At 36.0% G+C, this 22528-nt stretch overlaps 1 protein-coding gene across 2 annotated transcripts in view; it reads right to left on the reverse strand.

Moving 5' to 3' along the window:
• Window positions 1–2018: 2018 nt before the first annotated feature.
• Window positions 2019–22528, reverse strand: part of RAP1B (RAP1B, member of RAS oncogene family) — a 39388-nt gene continuing 18878 nt past the window's right edge. For both annotated transcript variants that reach the window (XM_037049491.1, XM_037049490.1), the window contains exons 2-8: window positions 12222–12304; window positions 10873–10941; window positions 9562–9618; window positions 8497–8637; window positions 6751–6894; window positions 5971–6087; window positions 2019–3279 (exon numbers count right to left, since the gene is read on the reverse strand). In XM_037049491.1, the coding sequence (XP_036905386.1) occupies window positions 6001–6087; window positions 6751–6894; window positions 8497–8637; window positions 9562–9618; window positions 10873–10941; window positions 12222–12278 (555 nt within the window). In that variant the 5' untranslated portion in view covers window positions 12279–12304 and the 3' untranslated portion in view covers window positions 2019–3279; window positions 5971–6000. The remainder of the gene's footprint in view (window positions 3280–5970; window positions 6088–6750; window positions 6895–8496; window positions 8638–9561; window positions 9619–10872; window positions 10942–12221; window positions 12305–22528) is intronic.

Genomic DNA, 22528 nt, shown 5'->3' on the forward strand with positions numbered 1-22528 from the left:
CCATATTTTCAAGATTTAATACAGAGGAGACAGAACAGATGGGGATTCAATTCAATGAAGACAGATTGCAGAAGTGAGTTTTGATTTTTTTGTTGCCCCAACATCTAAAGTCAAGATGATTAAAAAGCAAAGCAAAACTTACTTTCATAAATGTTTTAAAACTTTCTACGCATAATATCTACATGGTAATCATATTTAAGAAAAAAGTTGAGTCAACATAAAAGGCAAAATAGGGTTTTTATACTTTTTTAGAAAAATTCAGTGAAATATCCTTCTGGTTTTCTCCTAAAATTCAAGTTTCTCCAAGTGTCCTTGGGGACATGAAAAGGAACTCATGAGTTTTCTGACTGAATTACTTGAGCACTTTTCCACGTAAGCGCTTAAGTCCTTCTACATGAGACTTGCATTTCTAAGGTGCAGTAGCTATTTTATATGGGAGACAATGGGGCTTTCTGTGTAACTATAGCCCTGTTTATATCAGCAAAATATGAAAACATATTGACTTAGAGGATGGCAATTCATTTCACTCTTTAACTCCTAAAGGTGCCATTATCATTCCCACTTCACAGATAAGGAACTTGAGGCATCTAACCAGAGCCACAAGCTAGGAAGTGGCAAAGCTGGGATTACAGACCCTATAAATCTGGTTCCAGAGCCTACATTCTCATTCACTACACCAAACTGTCCATTCTGCACCCCTAACACTCACCTGTAATTAATTTATTTCCCACCTCATCAGTGGTTCTTAAAGTGTGATTTTTGCCCTTCAATATCTGCTCTCCCCCACAACCCACTCTAAATTGAACTGGAAGGCACTTGGCAATGTCTGGAGATAATTTTGGTTGTCACAACTTGAGGCTGGGGATGCCATTACTGGTCTCTAGTGGGTGGAAACCAGGGATGCTGCAAAAATTCTCTAATGCACCGAGCAGCACAAAACATCTACAGTGCTGAGGCTGAGAAACCCTATAATAGAGTATAAATTCTAGGAGAGGGTCCTAAGTTGATCTCAGTCACTGCTTTATCCTCAGACCTAGAGCTATGTTTGACATGGAAATACTTATTTTACCTGTTGAATATTTGTCTGTTTTTAAGAGCCCAGAACTCAGCCTGATACACAGTTAGTGGGCAACAAACATTTGAATTAATGAGGGCACTCTCAGAGGGTCAAATGAATGCAACAAGGCATAGTAAACTGAAGCAACTTTAGTGCTCCACAGTCCCATGTCTTTTGGGTTCAGGACTGCCAAAGTCTCTTAGTTAAGTGGGACTACTGCGACAACAAACATTTTTTTTAATAGATACATGTAACCTTTAAATAAATGGAATTCTGTGAGTTAAATACGTAATCAGTAGGAATTTTGCTTTCTTATATGAAAGCCTTTAAATTATCCCATTCAGATAGCATGTATTAGGGGATTGGCAGACACCCCTAAATTAGATGGTATCCCTAATTAATTGATGATATGCTCCAGTGACTGACAAATACTTTCAGAAAGTTTGAATTAAGATTTGTTTTTAAGTATCAAAAGCCCCACAAAACTGAATTATAGCACACATAAGACAAAGACAGAATTATCTGAAAAGAAAGTAGTACCTCAGTCCACTTCATCCAAAAATTTTTATAACTATTAATATTCTAGGTATAACTTTATCCTATATTGTAAAAAAATCCATAGCTGTAACATCTGTCCAAAGTATTTTCAATTCTTCCTCCTATACCTCAAAGAGGTACTGATTATAACGCAGAAGACATATATGTTCATAAGTAATATTGATTGACTTAGAAAATTCTTTCCCAAGGAAAAATTCAAAAGGTAGTTATATGGCTATTTAAACAACACTAGGTAAAAAAAAAAAACCTGACATCTTTCATTCATCGTTTCTGAACTTAATGAGTCTGGCTTGCCTAAATGTGAAATTATGAAATCACACTATGTAAAATGCACCTATCACATTTAAAAAGAAGTTAAATCTATATTTATTAACTAGCACTGTTAAATACTACACAAAACACATTCAAGTGGCAAGTAATTATAATGCAAGCCCTTGCATGGCAATCCAAATTTATTGAACTACTGATGCTAAGTTATACAAAATTGCACCACTTTAATTAAGGCTTTTAGTTTACATTTGGCCACCTCTAAGTAGTTGTAACATTAGGTTGGTCAATTTAAATACTGTGGCTCCATGTTGGATAGACACACAATCTTTACACCCAAACGTTAATGCATACAAAGCAACAAGGCATTGTTAAATAAAACAGCAATAGTTACTGCAACTTAGGCCTTGTGACCAATTACACATGATTAAAATTACTTCCCACATTCACATCCACAGTACTCGTTCACCATTTAACATCTCAACCAAAACGTTACACATGTGAAACAATCACTAACAGGCAAAAATACTAAACCTGTATATTTGGTATTGCAAATACACTTATGCATGAGCAAGCAAGGGATTCACAGTGAGAATCTACAGCTGCAGAAGCCTGAAAATGATTTACAAAAATTGTTAAATCATTAAAAAATTGTTTGAAAATATACACTTCTTGTTGTAGACCCCCACTGTACATACAACTATAAACACTGTTCCCTATGTAAACAAAAAAGGAAACATATAATAAGAGATTTGAAAAATCTGGACATTTCCTTCCCAACAGATATTAAAGGCAATGTCTTTAATCTAAGACATTATAATGAAAGGACTATTGTATTTTAAAGACAAGATCACTGTCTCCACAGGTTTTTTAAAAATTAAAAAAACTATATAGCTGTGTTAATCAAAGCGCTTATTTGTACAATACAATGATAATGACCTTGATTTTCTTAAAAAAAATTACAATAAGCTACAAGTATCAAAGAAGCAAAGTTATCTGGAGTAGTCTATATAGGAGCTCTTTGGACTTTCTTTTATTATGCTAAAATAGTGGTGCTTTTAGGATTTACATTATTGTACTCTCCAATACAAAGTATGGGGCGTGTTAAAGTATACAGTACACCATTTTCATACATGTACAACATTGGTGGGTGAAAATGTCTCTTAGCAGTAATACTGGATTGTAGCCTCTGGTTTTACCAGCTGCATACTCTAGGACTATTATATAAGTAAAAATCTCTCTTGTGATACTGGAAAGTGATTAGAATGTGCAAACTGATGTAGTAGCTTTCATCTGCCTCTTAAAGGGTACCACCACAGAAAGTCCATTTAAGATGTTGGTAGGTTTAACAAAGTTGGAATGCTGGCACTGTTGAATTGGGCAACAGTTCTTCAGACCTGTCAAAAGAAAAAAATAAATTGAAAACACGGGTAGAAAACTGTACACATGAAAGCCAAAGGAACACATTAAGATAACAGTATTCAAGTGTTACAAATGAATACAACGTACCACAACTCATAGCAAAGTAAAGCAAGGGTAGACGTTTTCATCTTTTTGGAATGACTTCATCTATTCTGCTGCCCTTTTGAAAGTCAGTCAAATGAAAGTTTTAGATAAAAAAGAGTATCCCTTAGCGCAAATTTCTGTGTATTACCTTCCAAAGATTAAAAGTGAGGGGAAAAAAACACATAAAAATTTCAGGTCAGGTCAACTTCATTATATTTAATAAAATGTGTGATGCTATAAAAGTTATTTACAGTCCTAGAATTACATTTCACTAGGGTTTGTAGTATTAGAAAATCAAGACCATTCTTCCTCACTCTTCCAATGAGAAAGGTTAAGTACACAAAACAGAGTTTATTTCATGACGGTCTGTAAGTTCAGTTATATACTTTCAAATTCCACATTTAAACAGACTCCATCAACTTTTAGATGCAAGTCAGAAAGCTGGTATTACACTAAAATCATGAAATTAAACTTTAAAAAATTGTGAGCAATGTAAGAGGTAAAATAAGAACCCACTGTTTGTCAAGTATTTATTTACTTTGGATGATTTTCTGCACACATGCCTGGGCTAAAAAATGTTTCCTTTTCTGTTTTTCTGGGGATCAGACTTGTTGCAAGCTCCAAAAATGCTATTAATATGTACGGTTGCTGATTTCTACATGTCTTGAACTTTTAGCCCTCATTTAGAGTCTGAGTTTGCTAAGTTTTCCTAGCAAACGGAATGTAGCAAAGGAATGTTGGAAAGGACAAGTGGGAATGTGTGAGTTCAAGCATGCGTGTGCTAAAAATGGGCATGTATGTGGTCAGGAACGAGATGATATCAGAAATGAGAAGATATATGAGGGGGGACACCTGAAAAATAGGACTTATCTTCAAGAGGGTGGGGAGCCCTTGTAGTATAGGCTTTTCCCACTAGGTGAGTATTCTAGGAACCCACTGTATCTGTGTACCAGCTGGCATTGTTGTGAGCTGCTGTGTTCGGCTTCAGTGATTTTCTGGGATTCTCTTTCAATGTGTTTGCCCATTTCATGATGGGTGATTTACGAGCCCACCTGCTCACACCATGCTGAGTGTTCAGCAGTTTTTGACCCAATGGTATGACCCACCCCATCCCAATGCCTCCCCCTCCTTAATCAACTGATCTCACCATGAGTGAGTGACTTTGGTTTCCCTAAATGAAAAAAGTCCTTAAAGAGAAACGTTTTGCTGATGTGGAAGAGGTGAAACAAAACATGGCAGAAGCTCTACAATGCATCAAGATCGACGAGTTCTATAACTGTTTTGAGCAGTGGGAAAAAACATCTTGATAGGTGTACTGCATCAAATGTAGAGTATTTTGAAGATGACTAAGTATAAACATGTAAAAATACACAGTTTTTTATAAATAAATTCCAGTTTTTGGGGGTCCCCCTTATATCTTTAAACAGAAAGCTGGGTCAAAAACCCCAAAGAGATACAGGATCGGAGTGCTATGGCAGGACAGGGCCATCTAACATGGGAAGAAGCAAAACCACAAACATCAAAAGAGCCCCAAGGAAAGAGTACAGTGCAATATGGTTTAATGAACACTGAGCAGGAAACCACTGTTGTTGGCAAACCGCAGTCGCTAGCTAATGGCTGAGGATTTATCATGTTCCAGGCACTGATGTAATTGCTTTATAAGTATTAACTCATTTAATACAATTAATTAATTTCAAAAACTATATAAAAATATTACATGCTTAGTTTCCCTTTGCTGTCTCTTTTGTGGGTTGTATTTGTGGTTCTCTCTGCCTGGAGCTCATCATCCCTACACAATTTCTACTTAACCTTAATATCTCAGCTTAGATCTCTTACTCTGACAGACTTTTCCTGAATCCACAGTTCACGTGTAACATACCTGATTTGGTGTCACATTTACATGCGCTTCTATACTATTCATAATAACTAAGCATGGACTTGGGAGCCAGTCCATGGCTCAAATTTTGAGCCATGTACTTAAGATCACTAGATTACAATTCTGGCTCTGTATTTACTAACTACAGAGCTTGAAAAGTAACGATCTTTTTGTGTCTCAGTTCACTCATTTGTAGTATGGTAATAATAATAATAATTATTATTCCTGCCTCATAGGATTGTCAATTAATATCAGACAATACTTAAGAGTGACTGGCATATAATAAATGTGTTAAGGAATTCTTATTATCAGTACTATGCTGGATTTATTCTATAATATCACTTATAATGTTTTACAATTATCTAACTCTTGCACTAGACCTTAATTAGCTCACTAAGGCGATGAAGAGGCAAAGAAGTCAGTTTTGTTCATCACTGTACTGTAAGCACCCCATTGGGGCATAAGTATGTATTACATAAACTAGAATAGTCACTTATGTGGAATACTTATGGTGATGACATATAAATAAATTATTTTAATCACTAGAATATACTAACTCCTGGCTATCTTAAAAGGGAAGTAACCATTTCTTTCTTAGAACAATAAAAAATTCTGTACATGCTTTCTTAATTAACAAGAGTAGCCAAATCAAGCTGAGGTTAAAGTTAGAGAAAAAGATTTAAAAAGGTGAAAAAAATTCACATACCTGGCTCAGAGCTACAATGCATTTAGTATATTAAAGCAGCTGACACGACGACTTTTTGCGGGCCTTCCCAGGCACTGGAGTTTTTCTGTTGATTTGCCGCACTAGGTCATAAAAGATCTGCAAATACATTATTTTTTAATTTACAGAAGAAGAAAACTTAAAAAACACAAAAAAGTAAAATAAAAAAAGTGAACTTTCCATGGATATAAATGAACCCCAGAAAGCAAATGTTTTATTCGGTTAAATGAAAGTAAAACCAGGTTTTCTTGTAAATGCCAAGTTCTCTTCTGTTTATTTTTTGGGAGGGCCAAAACTGTTCTCCTTAAAATGATACTAAGTTCAAGGAGCCACAGAGATCTTAATTTTAGTTCAGTTACAACATTTATCACTGTACGTTGAAACCAATCCTTACTCTTCTTCAAATCTTTCCATGTCCCTGTACCTGACTTTAAGCCCCTTCCTTCAAGGCAAGAACCATGCATGCCTTTCTGAATTTGCTCTTTTACACAGCATCCTTCATACACCTGAAGACTCGTCTTCCCCACACCTACAATTTTGAGTGCAGCCTTCCTTCTTTTCATGGGTAATTCTACTTTAATAAAGAAGCTCAAATATCACTGTTGCTTATCAACATGCATATATTTAACAAGATTTCTGCCTACAAAGATGAACAAAGCACCCTGAGTACACATTAACCTGAAGATGGGTTAATAGACACACATTATTTCCATTCTGAATGCTGAATTCCTAACAGAGTTTTTAAAGTATATTTCACCATACCTCATTAACATTTATTTTTGATTTTGCAGACGATTCTAAGAACGCACAGTTGTTCCACTGTCTTGCTAGATTTTGACCTTGTTCCTTTCCTACAACTCTTTCATCTTCCAAGTCACACTTATTGCCAACCAGAATCATTGGAACCTAAAAATATATTTGTGAGGGTAAAAGCAAATAAGTAAATAAATACATGATATAATTTTTAGAAAACAAGCTATGATCTACTTATAAAATGGGAAATAACCCTTAAAATTGTATCACAATGGACTGATAACTGATTATAGTAAACAAAATACAAAGACTTTTCAAAAAAGTAGTACAAAAGGGTGTTGCTGTAAAAAGCCAGTATATTATCAAAAAGGAGAAATTTGGAAAGTCCCTAAAGTAGAATATTTAGTTTCTCATGTAATCTGTATTTAAATGCCAGAAGGTGAAATCACCTTAATTTACTAAAGATCTAGACCATGTTCATCAGGTGTCTGGATACACGTGATGCTGTAATTTTAGAAGGACACTATGGAAAAACAGTCCTTACTCTGCAAAACTCCCATTAATCATTTAGAGACTGACTTTCTAAAGAAGTTTTTGGAAAAAATCCAAAATCAGGAATTTTCACCTTTTAGGAACAGATATAATAGAGTATTATATTAATAAACAGTTGTTTAATGCAACTCACAGAAGGAAACTATAGTAGTTAATAGAAACAGTGCAAAATAGATTTACCAATTAAGAAATGCTCACTGAGGCTGATGTAAATATGTAGGGTGCCCCAAAGTCCCTGTTTCAGAAGTCTGGGAAACAACAGCATTTCCTAGAAGTCTCACAATATTTGCTATAATAAAACTATAGATAGTACAGTGGTTCTTCAAAGTGAGGGGCCAGACCAACAGCATCAACACCATCTGGAAACCTGTTAGAAATGCGAATTCTTGAACTCAATCCCAGACCTACTGAATCAGAAATTCTGGGACTGGGGCCTGGCAATCTGTTTTAACCAGTTTTAGCTGGTGATTCTGATGCAAGATCAATTTTGAGAACCACTGCTATATATAGTAAGATGAGGAATTAAAGTAATCCTTTTGAAGTTTCCTATAGGGATTAAACTCCATTATGATGCACTTTGAAGGGGCAAGTAAATTGGCATGGCAGTCTAACATATTTGTTGGTTTCCTTTAACCATTGTTATTATGCCCCTTTTCTGTCATCATGGCTCCTGATGTGTTCGTATATCTTTTTTAAAAATATTTTATTTATTTATCTTTAGAGAGGAAGGGAAGGAGAGAGGGAGAGAAATATCAATGTATGGTTGCCTCTTGTGCATCCCCTGCTGGGAACTGGCCCACAACCCAGGCATGTGCCCTGACTGAGAATCGAACCGCGATTGTGTGGTTCGCAGGCCCACACTCAATCCACTGAGCTACACCAGCCAGGGCTGATGTGTTCATATATCATACTGCTTCTCGTTAAAAAGGCTCTTGAATCTACCAGTAATGTGAGCAGAACATCACTCCCTTTATTAGTAACATTTATCGCATACATCACTCTTTCTTCCCCATCAAGCACATGATTTAAAAATGGAAGGATATAAATTTTATTTTACACAGATTAAGGGAAGAGTGTTTCTTACTTTACACACTATATATATCTGAAATATGTATGAGGATTAAAGATATATTTTGGCCTTTCAAGGAAAAAGGTTTTGGAAAATAAGCCTCAAAATACAATTTTAATAGGAAGTCAGCTTACATCATCAGTGTCTTTAACTCGAAGAATCTGTTCTCTCAGATCTTGTAAATCATTAAATGTGGACTGTGCTGTGATGGAATAAACTAATGCAAAGCCTTGTCCATTTTTCATGTACAAATCTCTCATTGCTGTAAATTGTTCCTACAATAGAAAGAATTATTAAAGAACAATGTAACAGATACTTTGACAATTTTCAAAGTCTATAATTAGAGTTCAATGAAGAATATCGTGGTATTATGCAACATATCTTAAAATTATAGTCCAAGGCAAGATGCTATTTGGAAAAAGTTGGTATCTCAAAAAATAAGTTTTTAATTTGAAATGATATACCAAAGCAGATTTATATGCAAAGAGTATATGTACTGGAGTGGAACAGAATGTCCTGCCTCTAAAAGCTACTTAAAGGCAGTTTTTAAATACTTCATAATGTGTAGAGCACTCAAACGAAATCCCCAATTACTCACAGCTAGCTCACAGTGCTCTAGGTTCTGTGGGGCCCAACAGCACTCACACCTTACCTTGCCATTTCCCCATTTGTTTCCTCCTTCATAGACTGTGCGTCTTTGGGCATAAAAACACAGTCCATGGCATATAGCAGGCACTCAAACATTAGTTAAATGAACATCACATATTCAGAATAAATCTTCCCCTCACCTTCAGATACCAACAAATCTAGTTGGTCCATAATTACTCTGAAGGAGGGAATATATCATTCAAAATACTTCACAGTCACTGAAGAATATGTATTATGTAAATAAATAAATATTACCAAGTATTTTCCACATTATTTAAAATATGGCAATAAATTTTAACTTGTTGTAAAAGTACTAGTGAGATTGAAAGTTTTCATCCAAACAACTTTCTTATTTTTTAAATAACTGACTCCCTATAATGACAAAGGACACACACACAAAAGTAGAATTTGAGAACAAGAAAAATAGCTTTAAGATTTAATCCAAGTAGCACTTTTAAGTAAGGTTAATGTTTGTTTATAGAGTACTAGCATTTGCAAGGTCAGTATTGCACAAGTTGTGCATATCTACTTTGGTACTTCGTTTTACATACCGTTCCTGCAGTATCCAAGATTTCAAGCATACACTGCTGTGCATCTACTTCAACTTGCTGGGAAAAAAATCAAAATACATCATTTTTTAAATGCAGACAAGACTATCTTAATATACACAAAAGCTGGTACAATATTTAAAACAGAGACACAGATTACAGTAACTCTAAGTTCAAGCAACACTTTAACAGAAGAAAACAGCTGGATAACTGAGGGCCACCAAAGTCAAATTGCACGAGGTGCAAAAAACCCATGTATTCTGATCCAAAGCATAGACTTTTAAGATATAAACTCAGTATGAATCATGCAGCACTTAATTCTAGAAAAAAAATTATTTCAAAATAGATCATAAAATTAAAACCAGTAATAGTTCCAATATCAGAAGTGATTCTGTCTACCTCAATTCTGTCATACTTTAGAAAGATCTTCTATTCTCTAGATAACCACACCTCCTTCATTGTACTGGAACAAAATTTCTGGTAGCAAGAAAATAGAGGATAGCTACAATATATTACATGTTACCCACTTTCACCTAACATTTTCTAGGAAAAAAAGTTTCTTAAAAATTACTTAAAATTATTTAAATAATTATTTAGAAATTATTTAAAATTAGCTGAGGAGAAAGTAAGAGTTATGCTGCCACATAGCTGGGGTGTAGGAAGGGCTCTCCAATTGTTTTGTTTTTTGTTCACTGTGGACAGAAGGACAAATGAAGCACAATATCTGCATATCAACAGGGGCCATGCTGACTACTAAGTAAGGTGAGAGATAACTTTGTCCCTGCTACATCAAAGATGTTTGCACATTAAGCTTTACTGTCAAATGTGGTGTTAGCAAACATCAAAATGAACTTTTCTATTATTAACAGTGGCACTTTCTCAAGGAGTTATTAGAAGGAAGGTTAGGGAGACTTCTGCATTTACATCTTTAGGTTAAAAAGGGAGCTTTAGAGGACTTATAATCTTGGGGTTGGAGGTGGAATGGAACATGGAATTACCACTTGGAAAGGATGGCCTAGCTCTTAAATTTGCTTGCTAAATTACAATGTTGGGGTCAGGATAAACTTAAAATTTTCAGAGAGAAAGAGAATAAGAGAGATGGAGAGTGAGAGCAAGTGTTTAAGATTCTCATTAACTGGTAAACATGCAATGCTAAGAAATAATCAAGTGTGAACTTTTCCCATTAATTCTATAAATAATTAACTCTGCTTCTTTACCTACTTTATAAACAACATTCAATAATTATAAAGCTAAAAACACTACTTTGTATTTATAGTAAAATCAAAAGCAAAGGCCTTTTAAAGTAAAAAATACCTTTCTATAAGAATCTTCTATCGTAGGATCATATTTTTCAACAAAAATTCCTTGAACAAACTGTACAGTCTGAAAAAAAATTAACATACCATTAAATTTCTAAAGAAAAAAAACCCTGAACAAATCCAAATCTGTACATTTAAAAACTTTTATTTTAAGATTTTATTTATTTATTTTTAGAGAGGGGGAAAGGAGAGAGAAAGAGAGGGAGAGAAACATCAATGTGTAGTTGCCTACTGGGGAACTGATCTACAACCCAGGCATGTGCCCTGACTGGGAATAGGACTGGCATATGTGAAACAGAGTTTATTCTTGTATTATTATTTAATGTATTTTGCCCCATAGGAACACCTGTAAACCTCCTTTTGCCCCACCCTGTATACTTAAATTTTTTTTAAAAAAGATTTTATTTCTTTATTTATCTTTAGAGGGGAAGGAGAGAGGGAGAGAAACATCAATGTATGGTTGCCTTTTGTGCGTCCCCTGCTGGTAGTTAGCCTGCAAGGAACCAGCCTGCAACCCAGGCATGTGCCCTGACTGGGAATTGAACCGTGATTGTCTGGTTCGCAGTGTATATTTAAATTTTTAAAAAATGTTTCCAGTTTGTCTTAAGGGCTTAAATTCTGAATTTTAATTAGAAAATGGTAATGGTTTTATGTATACACATATGTGCACACTCAAGATACCTCCCCATTCCTCTGGATATAATTACAAACGAAGAAGCAGCTCATGCTCTGTTGTACGTACTTCTCGGTTTGATGCCAGCATATCAAGTTCTGAGCTAGGTGGTCACTCTAAATAGTTGAATGAGAGGGTCAGTCTATCTTACTGTGAAGCTTTGCTAAACTTTCAATTATTCATTAAGTTATTTTCCTTAAGTCCTTCCTTTCCTCAACCACCATTAAGCTCTGTCTTTTTTTCTTGCTATACTACTCCAGAAGAAAACGCAGTCAAATGTATTATTTTAAAGGTTTTAAAATAAGCTTTATTTAATATTTTCTGAGGTAAAAAATATATAAGCCAACTCTCAATGAGAATGACCAAGATTAATTCCTATCTGGCTCTGAAACGCAGACACACACATGTTTTTACATGTTCTCACCTGCTCTGTGCTAAGCTCAAACTGGATTCTGGCATATCTCATGTTGGCCTGAAACCAATGTTCCAAAGGGAATATGATCTACCCAGATATAACTAAAGTTGACTAAAATTACAAGAAAAATAGTATATTGCTTCTAAAATCACTATGAGATTTCACCTTAACAAATAAATGAAAACAATCAAAACTGAAACTCAAAGGAAGAACACGTCTTGGAGTGAATACTTTAGGTACAGTGAGAATGACTTACCAGTGCAGATTTTCCAACACCTCCTGAACCAAGAACGACTAGCTTATACTCACGCATGTTGCAAACTTGTCAAAAGCTAGTACCTATTAAAGAAAACAAACAAACAAAAGAATCTTAGGAATATCTTTGTATTCATGTGGTTCTTATATAAGGAATTCAAACAAGTGGGTTTATTTAAGAATGAGTACTGTACTATTGTGTTGGCCAAAAAGTTTGTTTGGTTTTTTTCCATATGATGGCTCTAAGCAGCACTTAGTTGTCTTTAATTTCATTTGAAACAACTTTGTTAAGATTGTAGCGTTAATAGCTGTGATGTCAGTGTGCATTTAGAAAAAACTTATCAAAGCTGAATTTTTGTGCAGCCATTTTAATAGTGAAAATTGAAAAAGATACACAACATTTTCAGCATATTATGCTTTATTATTTAAAGAAAGGTAAAAACACAACTGAAACACACACAAAAATTTGTGCTGTGTATGGACAAGGTGCGACTGACTGATTTAGCATGTCAAAAGTTGTTTGCGAAGTTTCTTGGTAGCATGGACATTTTGGCCAAATGAGTCTTTGCTATGGGGCTGTCTTACGCATTAGAAGATGTTTCGCAGTACCTCTGGCCTCTACCCACTAGAAGCCAATAGCAGTAGCCAATATACTCAAAATATCCAAATCAATGAAGTTATTTGTGAAAATGAAAAATGTGTCTCTTATTTTACAGAAAAAACTAAACGGACTTTTTGGCCAATCCAACAACATGAAGCATTCTATAAATAGACTTACTAAAGAATGCTACTGACAGGGCTCTCTTGTAACACACTAGATGTAGAAAGAAACTGCAGATTTACAGACACAACTTTTAGAATATCCTAAATTCAATTAGAACAAAATATTTAAGAAAAGCACAAAGGCGTATTCTGTCGTCTACAAGATGGCAACAACAGACATGTTTACTCCCCTTCCCTGAATCATCTGTAACCTCGAGTCACAAATAGTTGAATGCCTATTAAGTAAAGGAATATACCCAATGCAGGAAAAATGCTGCCTTTATTGAGCTAATATTATGGAAAGAGGATGGGGAGAAGTCTGTAAACAAATCTAACCCACCACCTGTTTTTGTACATAAAGTTTTATTGAAACACAGCCCATTCATCTGGTATCTTCTGTGGTTGCTATCTTGCTGTGATGACAGAATCAAGAAGTTATAGCACAGACCATCTGGTCTGCAAAGCCTAAAATATTTACCCTGGCATTTACAGAAAAAACCTGCTGACCCCTGAGACACATGAATGGTAAATCATTTAGCAGAGAAAGCAGACCAAATATCCATTACTAACGTGGGAGAGGTACAAAGAGTCTGAAAATGGCCAGGAGTCAGTGGCAGAACTGAAGAATATAAATGCCCAGACTCGAAAAGTCTACTGAATTTTCAGTGTTGAGTACGATGAAATATGGAAATCAATAATAAAACCAACAAGAAGCCAAGCACATCAAAGTTATATCATTATAAAATATCAGTATACTAAGGATAGAGGAAGAAGATCCTAAAAACTTCCAGAGTGGGGGATATCATGAGAACACAAAGCTCCCACATTCCCAGAAAAAAAAATTATTGGTCAATGTCCAAGGTATAAAAGTAGCCACCAAAACAGGTTTTAAATATTCTTAATCAAGAAATGACAGTTCTTTAAGTCATAATAACAAGTAACACTACCAGAACCAGTTTAACACATTTAAACACATTTTTAACACATTTAATCAAACAATACCCCTTTGCTTCAGTGAATATGCTTCTGTAAACTAGTCAATCATCAAGAACCCTGTACTTCTGAAAGTCAGTTACAAAGGGACTCATTTTGTGTATTACTTTATGTTAAATCTCTTTATATGTTCTTTCCTTCCAGTCCATACTCTTAGGAAAAAAATATCCTTTGTTTTACCTATCTCTGACATTCTTTTATTTCTCCTTAATATGCCAGGGCTATTGTCATGGGCTTCCTTACAAAACTGTCTCCTTCACTTCTGCCTTTAAATACAGGAAGGACTATCTACTATATATATATATTTTTCCCATTCCTGAATGGGGACCACCCCAAACCCACAAAAAGTTAGCTGCCAACTTTCCCATTTATTAGTTCCTTTATTTTATTTCTAAACTTGAATCCATCATTCCCAAAGACTTTCATGGTTCTTACCAGATTATAATTTTAGGAATTAAGATATGCAATAAAAGTTGAATCAACTTTCAGCTTTAGGAAAGCACATAAATTTTGGACAATAAAATTACTCCTTGTAAAAATTAAACCAAAGTCAGGTTTATTTCTTTTCATGTTAACAGTCATTTAAAAACAGAATTACTTAGGTAACATTTCTATTATCAGTGCCATGCAGACATTACCCAACCACATAAATCTGTAATGATCTATTTGAGGAATATTTTTTTAAAAACTTAGGATTCTAATGAAAAATGCCTCCAAATTATGTTTCTGAATCCAACTAGAATGGAGTGTGGTAACGTTGAGGACAATAATTTACTAAACATCCCAAAGAGCAAACCAACTACTTTACCACAAACAAGACTCATCTCCTGGGCTATGTCATTTTTTATTTTTTTTCATGACTTGTTTGCTATTTTTCTTTATCTACCAACTTACAAAAAAACCTCACTTCCATGAACACTCATCAAAATGCCAACCAATCAACAACTGTATCGCTTGAGTGGCAGTGCTTCTACAGTTGACTTCAGTCCACTCCTGCCTTTCAAAGTTTGTCGATCTTTGAACTCTAATTCCCTAAAACCATGTAAGACTAGCAGTCTGCTCTGCTCAGGGGAGGCAGTGTCTGACTAGGATAGCTGTTCCTTAAGTACTGTATTTTTGGGACTATAAGACGTACTTTTTTAACCACATTTTTTGCTTCAAATTTTTCCCCTATTCTCCTCCTCTAAAACCTAGGTGGCATCTTATGGTGTGGACCCCAGACACACATAGGTTTTAGAGGAAAATAGGGGGGGGAAATTTTGAAGCAAAAAATGTGGTTAAAAAGTGCGTCTTATAGTCCCAAAACACAGTAATCAATAACTTCAGCTTTGTTTTTTGTTTCAGATATGAATGGTCTCTCTTATTCTTTGACAGCTGACTTACGACCTTCATTGGCATTATTCCAAATGATTCCCTTAGAAAAACAAGTGTACTGAATGGGCTGCTTGTGACCCATTTCTGTTTGTGCTTTTAGCTTGCTATCAGATGAGTCAGTTTCAACAATGATGGGAGGTTCCAGTCTGTTCCTTGGGCTTTCATAGCTAAATTTATTTTGTTATCCTAGGACATAAAAGAAATATGGGGTTGGTTAAAAAGTTTGTTTGGTGTTTCCATAACATGGCTCTAGTAGTGCTTAGTTGTGTTTAACTTCATTGGACACAATTTTGTTAGATTGTGTTGTGACAGCTGTTATATCAGCTTGCATTAAAAAAAACCCCATCAAAACTGGTGAGTTTTTGTGTAGCCATTTTAATATTGAAGATGGAAGAAAATTACATTTCTAGCATATCACGTTTCATTATTTTAAGGATGGTAAAAACACAACTGAAATGCAAAAAAAAAAGATTTGTGCAGTATATGGTGAAGGTGCTATGACTGAACACACGAAAAGTGGTTTGCTAAATTTTGTGCTGGCGATTTCTCACTGGATGATGGATGCTCCATTGTTGGGTAGTTGAGAGCAATCAATTAAGACACTGAGAACAACCAGTGCTATACCACATGGGAGATAGCCAACACACTCAAAATATCCAAATCAATGAAGTTACTGGTTGAAAATGAATATTTTGTCTTTTAGTCTATGGAAAAATCAAAATAGTCTTTTTGGCCAACCCAAAATGTTGTCTTTAAAAGCCTATGTGATAAGCATTATCATCATCTACTACAGGTAGAGTGATACTTACTTATTTTGGTGTCCCCTATTTGGTTTAGAAATGTTTGTTGAATAAAAGAATGACTAATTAAAGACCAATAATTCATTTCCAGGAAAGGAAATAATTATTTAAAATTTTAAAAGACCACTAACAGCCCTGGCTGGTGTGGCTCAGTGGATTGAGCATGGGCTGTGAACCAAAGGGTCGTTAGTTTGATTCCCAGTCAGGGCACATGCCTGGATTTCAGGCCAGGTCCCCAGTGGGGGCCACATGAGAGGCAACCACACACTGATGTTTCTCTCTCTTTCTCCCTCTCTTCCCCTCTCTCTAAAAATAAATAAATAAAATATAAAAAAAGACCACTAACAAGTTACCTTTCATAGGTAAACTGCCATTTAAATTCACACTAATTATTGACAGATGTCACAAATCCCAACTGAAAATGAAATACACAAATCTTGGTATTTAAAAAAAGTTCTTAAACTTGCCCTGTAGGAACTGTAATCCCAGTAGAAAAGAAAATACTGTACAGCAGGAACAGCGTTAAAAACAACAATTTTTGGGTTCCACAGACACTTGCTCTGAACATCATAATCTATTTTTAAATTAGTCTCATTAATAAATGTAAAAAGTAGGTTATGACAAGACTCAAATCCTTGAAAGGTGGTACGCGACATTTAAAAAGTACAATTCCTTTCCACTGAGATACTCTGTCAAGGGGTCTCCAAAAAGCTGTAAATTAAAACTTTCCTAAAACACCGGTAATCCAAGCAATTCTTCTATTCTCAAGTTGTTTAACTACAACACTCACCACCAGCCAGTTTGAAATTCTTTTATCTCAAATTGTAAATGAAGAGGTAAGTAAAAACATTTTACTACTGGTTTCCAAAGTCAAATGACATTACTTCTCTCACTAAACACTTTCAGGAAGAGATGATACCTGGTTTCTCCTTTGACTCCAACTCCCAAAGTAGTATTTTAGCAGCTAAAGAGAATTACTGTGTTCTCTTCTTAGTCCCAAATTATATTAACTAATTCAATGTCAGATGAACCTGGTTAATCTGTTAGATGCAACGACAGAATTCAAAACTGAGCAGATTTAAAAATTATTGGAGGAAGAAATGAGATCTAAACACTATCTTTCATACTCTTTTTTAAAAAATAAAACTTCTAACAGGGAACTACAAAACAAACAGAAAGCTATTAAAATGAATATTGCTTACCACATTTACTTTCTGAGTTGTCTTTCTCATAATGAAGACAAATGGAAAATGTTTCAATCTTACAGTTTACTGAGATTTCTCTGGGTACTAAATTTCTAAATCTAGTCAACATAGAATTTGTAGATTATCAAATTGTTTATAGCATTTTCTCTATTTTGATCAGTTATAATATCTCAAGTAGGAAACAATTTTTCCCTTGCCCTTTCCATGGATTAATATTGCCAGTAAATAAAGATTATTCCAACACACACTGTGACATGCAACTGAAGGTCATGTTTTTCAGTTTTATCACCAGAGTTATAACTGTTGTTACCTTTCAGTTCACTACTTGATCACATCTCTGAAAGAATGTATTACCTAGAGCATAACAATTTATCAGCAATATGACAAATGCGGAAGCAGCATTTTTTTAATAGACTTCTCAGCCAAGTCAACAGATTAGCAAGGTAGTTAAGTGATTCCCCCACCCCCAAAATAGGTAAATAAAGATTCCAACAATCTTTTAAAAGCAGGCAAGAAGAAATAATGTGGGCTCAAGATCACCTTATTAGTTCCTAGCAGATCCCTCCAAACAGGTTGGATTTGTGTAGAACTCTACCCTGCTCCTAAGATATTTTTGGACATGACCTAAAAATTAACCTGTTGGTTTTTCCCATGTGTCAGATATAGCTGTGAGTTCTCTAGGCATATATTTTAACTCAAAGATCTGCTATATCTTTTAAACATAATTTAGGTAGCCTGAGTATGGACATTATAACTTTATTATTTGCTTAGAATCTGATATGCATATATACATGCACTTTAACTATATTTTAAATTTAAAAAGTAATAAAAGTAAAACAGTTACAGGCACAAGCTTTAGATATGACTTCCCAGGTTAGAATAGCAGTTCTAACACAGACTGTCTAAGTGACCTTGGTCATGTTAACCTAACCTCTCTGTGCCGCATTACCTCATCTGGAAATGGGAATAGTATCTGCTGAAGTTTTTAAGATTCAAATGAAATAACTTATCCTACACAAAATATTTAACGTCAGTCAGTAACATATAAGCAGTCTATTTTAAAAATAAATTTAGATTTTTAAAAGACCACTAACAAGTTACTGTTCATAGGTAAACTGCCATTTTAGTTCACACAAATTACTGACTGACTGATGTCACAAATCCCAACTGAAACCAAACTACATAAATCTTGGCATTAAAAAAAAAGGTCTTATACTTGCTCTGTAGATTGGAATTCCAGCAGAATTATAACTGGCACTTAAAAAAGAAGAAGAGAACAACTCATCTATTTAGCTATTTACAGTGCCTAAAATCTGAAGCACCCAAAGGACTTCAGAAGAATACGACACTACACTACACTACACTACACTGAACTATATACCTGGGGGAGTTGTAATCAATTTGTCTCTCTTTGACCCCGTTACCAAGTCTAACTCATTCTACCTTGGTGCCTCTGGAATCAATTTCATTCTCTCCACTCCATTACCTTATAAGGGCCCTCATTATTTCTCACACAGGAAAAGGGGGGTACAAGAGACAAGTAAGAAGGGAAAACATTAAACGTTCACAGTGTTTATGTTAGCTCACAATCAAGCAGGGTCTATAGAAAAAATTCCTATTGGTGCAGAGAAGAGAGTTCTGTCTGTAAGGATATGCCAGCAATGCTTCTTGCCTAAGTAAATACTTAAACCATATCAGTGGATATTTTATAGGAAAAGAAATGCTCACCATGAGATGAAGATTGGGCAAAAATATTAGCATGAGAGAATTCATCACATCATGAATGCACAGGGGCAGGCAGAAAAGGAAGGAGAGCTCTCCTTTGCTTAAGAGTTTGACCTGGCCCTGACAGGTGTGGCTCAGTTGGTTAAAGTGTAGTCCTGTAACAGAAAGGTTGCAGACTTGATCCCTGGTCTGCGAGCAGGCATGGGCAACCACCAGTATTAACACAGATGATTCCCTGTGCCTGTACAGATCCCCAGTCTGGGTGCAAATGGAGGCAACCAATTGATGCTTCTCTCTTCCTAAAAGCAAAGAAAAAAATGTCCTCAGGTGAAGATTAAAAAAAAAAAAAAGGAAAAGACAAAGGAGGATTTCCAGTCAAGATAGTGGCATAGGTAAACAGCTCACCTCCTTGCACAAACACATCAAATTACAACTAAAATATAGAACCACCATTACTCAGAACCATCAGAAATTGAGTTGAATGAAAGTGTGACAACTACATAATTAAAGATACCATATCCATCCAGACTGGTAGGAGGGGCAAAGACGTGGAATAGGCTGGTCTCACATCCACGTGAAATGTCTAGCATCAAGGTGGGAGCTGGAGGACTGTTTGATAGAAAGGAGGGCAGAGTTCATTGTCCCTTTTCTGAGCCCTCCACACACACAGCCACAGAGCCAGCAAGCCAGTGCCATATCTGAGACTCCATCAAACTGGCTAACACAATTTGTCCTGCCCAGGAGATACCCTGAGACTCCGTACCACCGACTTTTGGACCCCCCAAAACATTAACTGAAACTTTTCCATATGAATAGCTGGTCTTGGCTCATGCTTCACAACTTCTTAAATCCAATGAAACCAGCAACAGTTGGCCTCAGTGAGCCCCCAACCCCCGTATCTCTTGCTAAATAGCCCTAGGCCTGGCCCTAGAGCAGCCAGCCTAGATTCACAGCTTAGAATTTCCAAGCACAGCACAAGTAGCAGGCATCTCAGACTGCTTTATAGCTCAGCCACAGTGGTCTCAGGAAGAACAAGGATGGTGGTTGACCCTGGCCTGAACCACCTGGGAAATCCCAGAGCCTGCATGCCCAGTGGACAGCTACAGACCACGCTGGAGCACCACCATCTCCCTGCCCCTGCACAGCTGATTTTCCACAGAGGGCAGAGGTGGATGGTAAGTGGTTGCAACCAATCCTTGCAGCTCACTAGCCTGGGTAAATCCCTTCCCACCTTTAAACATATATGAATGTTTATTGTCAATAGAAAATTAATAAAATCACCACAAACAAACTAGAGAACAGAAGGGATAAAAGTATTTCGAAATTTAGTTCAGTGCATTATTCAGCTATTTTGCCCTTGTGAACCTTCTTCACAAAATCTTATCCATTCTTTGGAGATAGTCATCATTTGATTACAATGACAATTAAAACTGTAAGCCAAGTTTTTTTCAGTGAGAATGAAATTTAAAAAAAAATTTTATTGCCCTGGCTGGCATAGCTCAGTGGATTGAGTGCAGGTCTGCAAACCAAAGGATCACGGTTCGATTCCCAGTCAGGGCACATGCCTGGGTTGTAGGCCGGTTCCTGACCCAGGATGCACAAGACGCAACCATACATTGATATTTCTCTCCCTTTCTCCTTTCCTTCTCCTATAAAGATAAATAAATAAAATCTTAATTTTTTTTATTGTTGTTCAAGTACAGTTTTCTGCATCCCCACCCCAGCCATCCCCACCTCCCTCCCCTGATTCCACACCCCCTTGGTTTTGTCCATGTGTCTTTTATAGTTGTTCCTTGAAAACCCTTCACCCTACCCCCCCTCATCATTCCCTCCCATCTCCCCTCTGGTTACTGTTCATCTGTTCTTAATTTCAACATCTCTGGTTATATTCTGCTTGCTTTCTTGCTTGTTTTGTTGACTAGACTCCGCTTAAAGGTGAGATCAATGGTATTTGTCTTTCACCACCTGCCTTATTTCACTCAGCATAAAGCTCTCCAGTTCTATCCATGCAGTTGCAAAGGGTATAAATCCCTCCCACTGACCTGCCAACAGCAATCAAGGTTCAACTACAAGAGGAGGGTGTACTCAGCCTACACAAAGGGTGTACCTCGAGTATCCAGCTTGGGTGATAGGGGAGGCTATGCCACTGGATCCTATAGAACACCTACTACATTAGGAAACACTACCAAGACACGGAGTCAAAGCAGCTCTAATACATAGAAACAAACACAGGGAGTCTGCCAAACAAGACAAAGAAATATGGCCCAAATAAAAGAAACTGCAGAAAAAGAGCTACACAAAATGGAGATAAGAAACCTATCAGAGTCCAAAACATTGGTTATAAGGATGCTCAAAAAATTTAGTGAGGACCTCAGCAGCATATAAAAAAATCCAGTCAGAAAAGAAGGATACAGTAATTGAAATAAAGAACAATTTACAGGGAAACAACAGTAGAGTAGATGAAGCTGAGAAATCAATAATTTGGAACATAAGCAAGCAAGCAAGCAACCAACCAACCAAAAAACTCACAAACAAAGAAAAAGGTCTAACATCCACATCACAGGGGTATCAGAAAGAGAAGAGAAAAAAGATTGGAAATCTATTTGAAAAAGCAGTGAAAGTAAACTTCCTTAATTTGGTGAAGGAAATAGACATGCAAGTCCAGGAAGCACAGAGAGTCCCAAACAAGATGGATGAAAAAAGGTCCACTCTAAGACACACAATAATTAAAATGCCAATGGTTAAAAATAGAGAATCTTAAATGTAGCAAGAGAAAAGCAGTTAGTTATCTACAGGGGAGTTCCCATGAGACCCTCAGCTGACTTCTCAAAAGAAACTTTTAGGGTAGGAAGGACTGGCGAGACATATTCAAAATCATGAAAAGCAGGAATCCATAGCCAAGACTGCTCTACCCAGCAAAGCTAGCATATAGAATTGAAGGGCAGATAAAGCGCTTCCCAGATGAGAAAAAACTAGAGAAGTTCATCATCACCAAACTATTATTATATGAAATGTGAAAGAGACTTATTTAAAAAAAAAGATCAAAACTATTAACAATAACATGGCAATAAATACATATCTATCAACAAATGAATCTAAAACTAAGCAAACAAGAACAGAAACAGAATCATGGACAGAGTGAGTTTTGATGGATGTCAAATGGGAGGGGATATGGGGGAATGGGTGAAGAGGTGATGGGATTAAGAAGTACAAATTGAAGAGCTATGGGGATGTAAAAGTACAGTATGGGAAGTAAGAGAGCCAAATAATTTAAGCACATGACCTGTGGACATGAACAGTGGTAAGGGGACTACCCGGGGGAGTGGGGATTACAGGTGGATGGGGGCAAAAGGGGGAAAATTGGGACAACTGCCATAGCATATCAATAAAATATAATTTAAAAAATGTAAGTTTGACCTGTATTGTACCAGAAACTGAGAGAAAAAGAG

Source organism: Sturnira hondurensis, unplaced genomic scaffold (genome assembly GCF_014824575.4).
Source record: "Sturnira hondurensis isolate 20B ecotype Veracruz unplaced genomic scaffold, ASM1482457v3 Scaffold0006496, whole genome shotgun sequence".
Taxonomy (NCBI): domain Eukaryota; kingdom Metazoa; phylum Chordata; class Mammalia; order Chiroptera; family Phyllostomidae; genus Sturnira; species Sturnira hondurensis.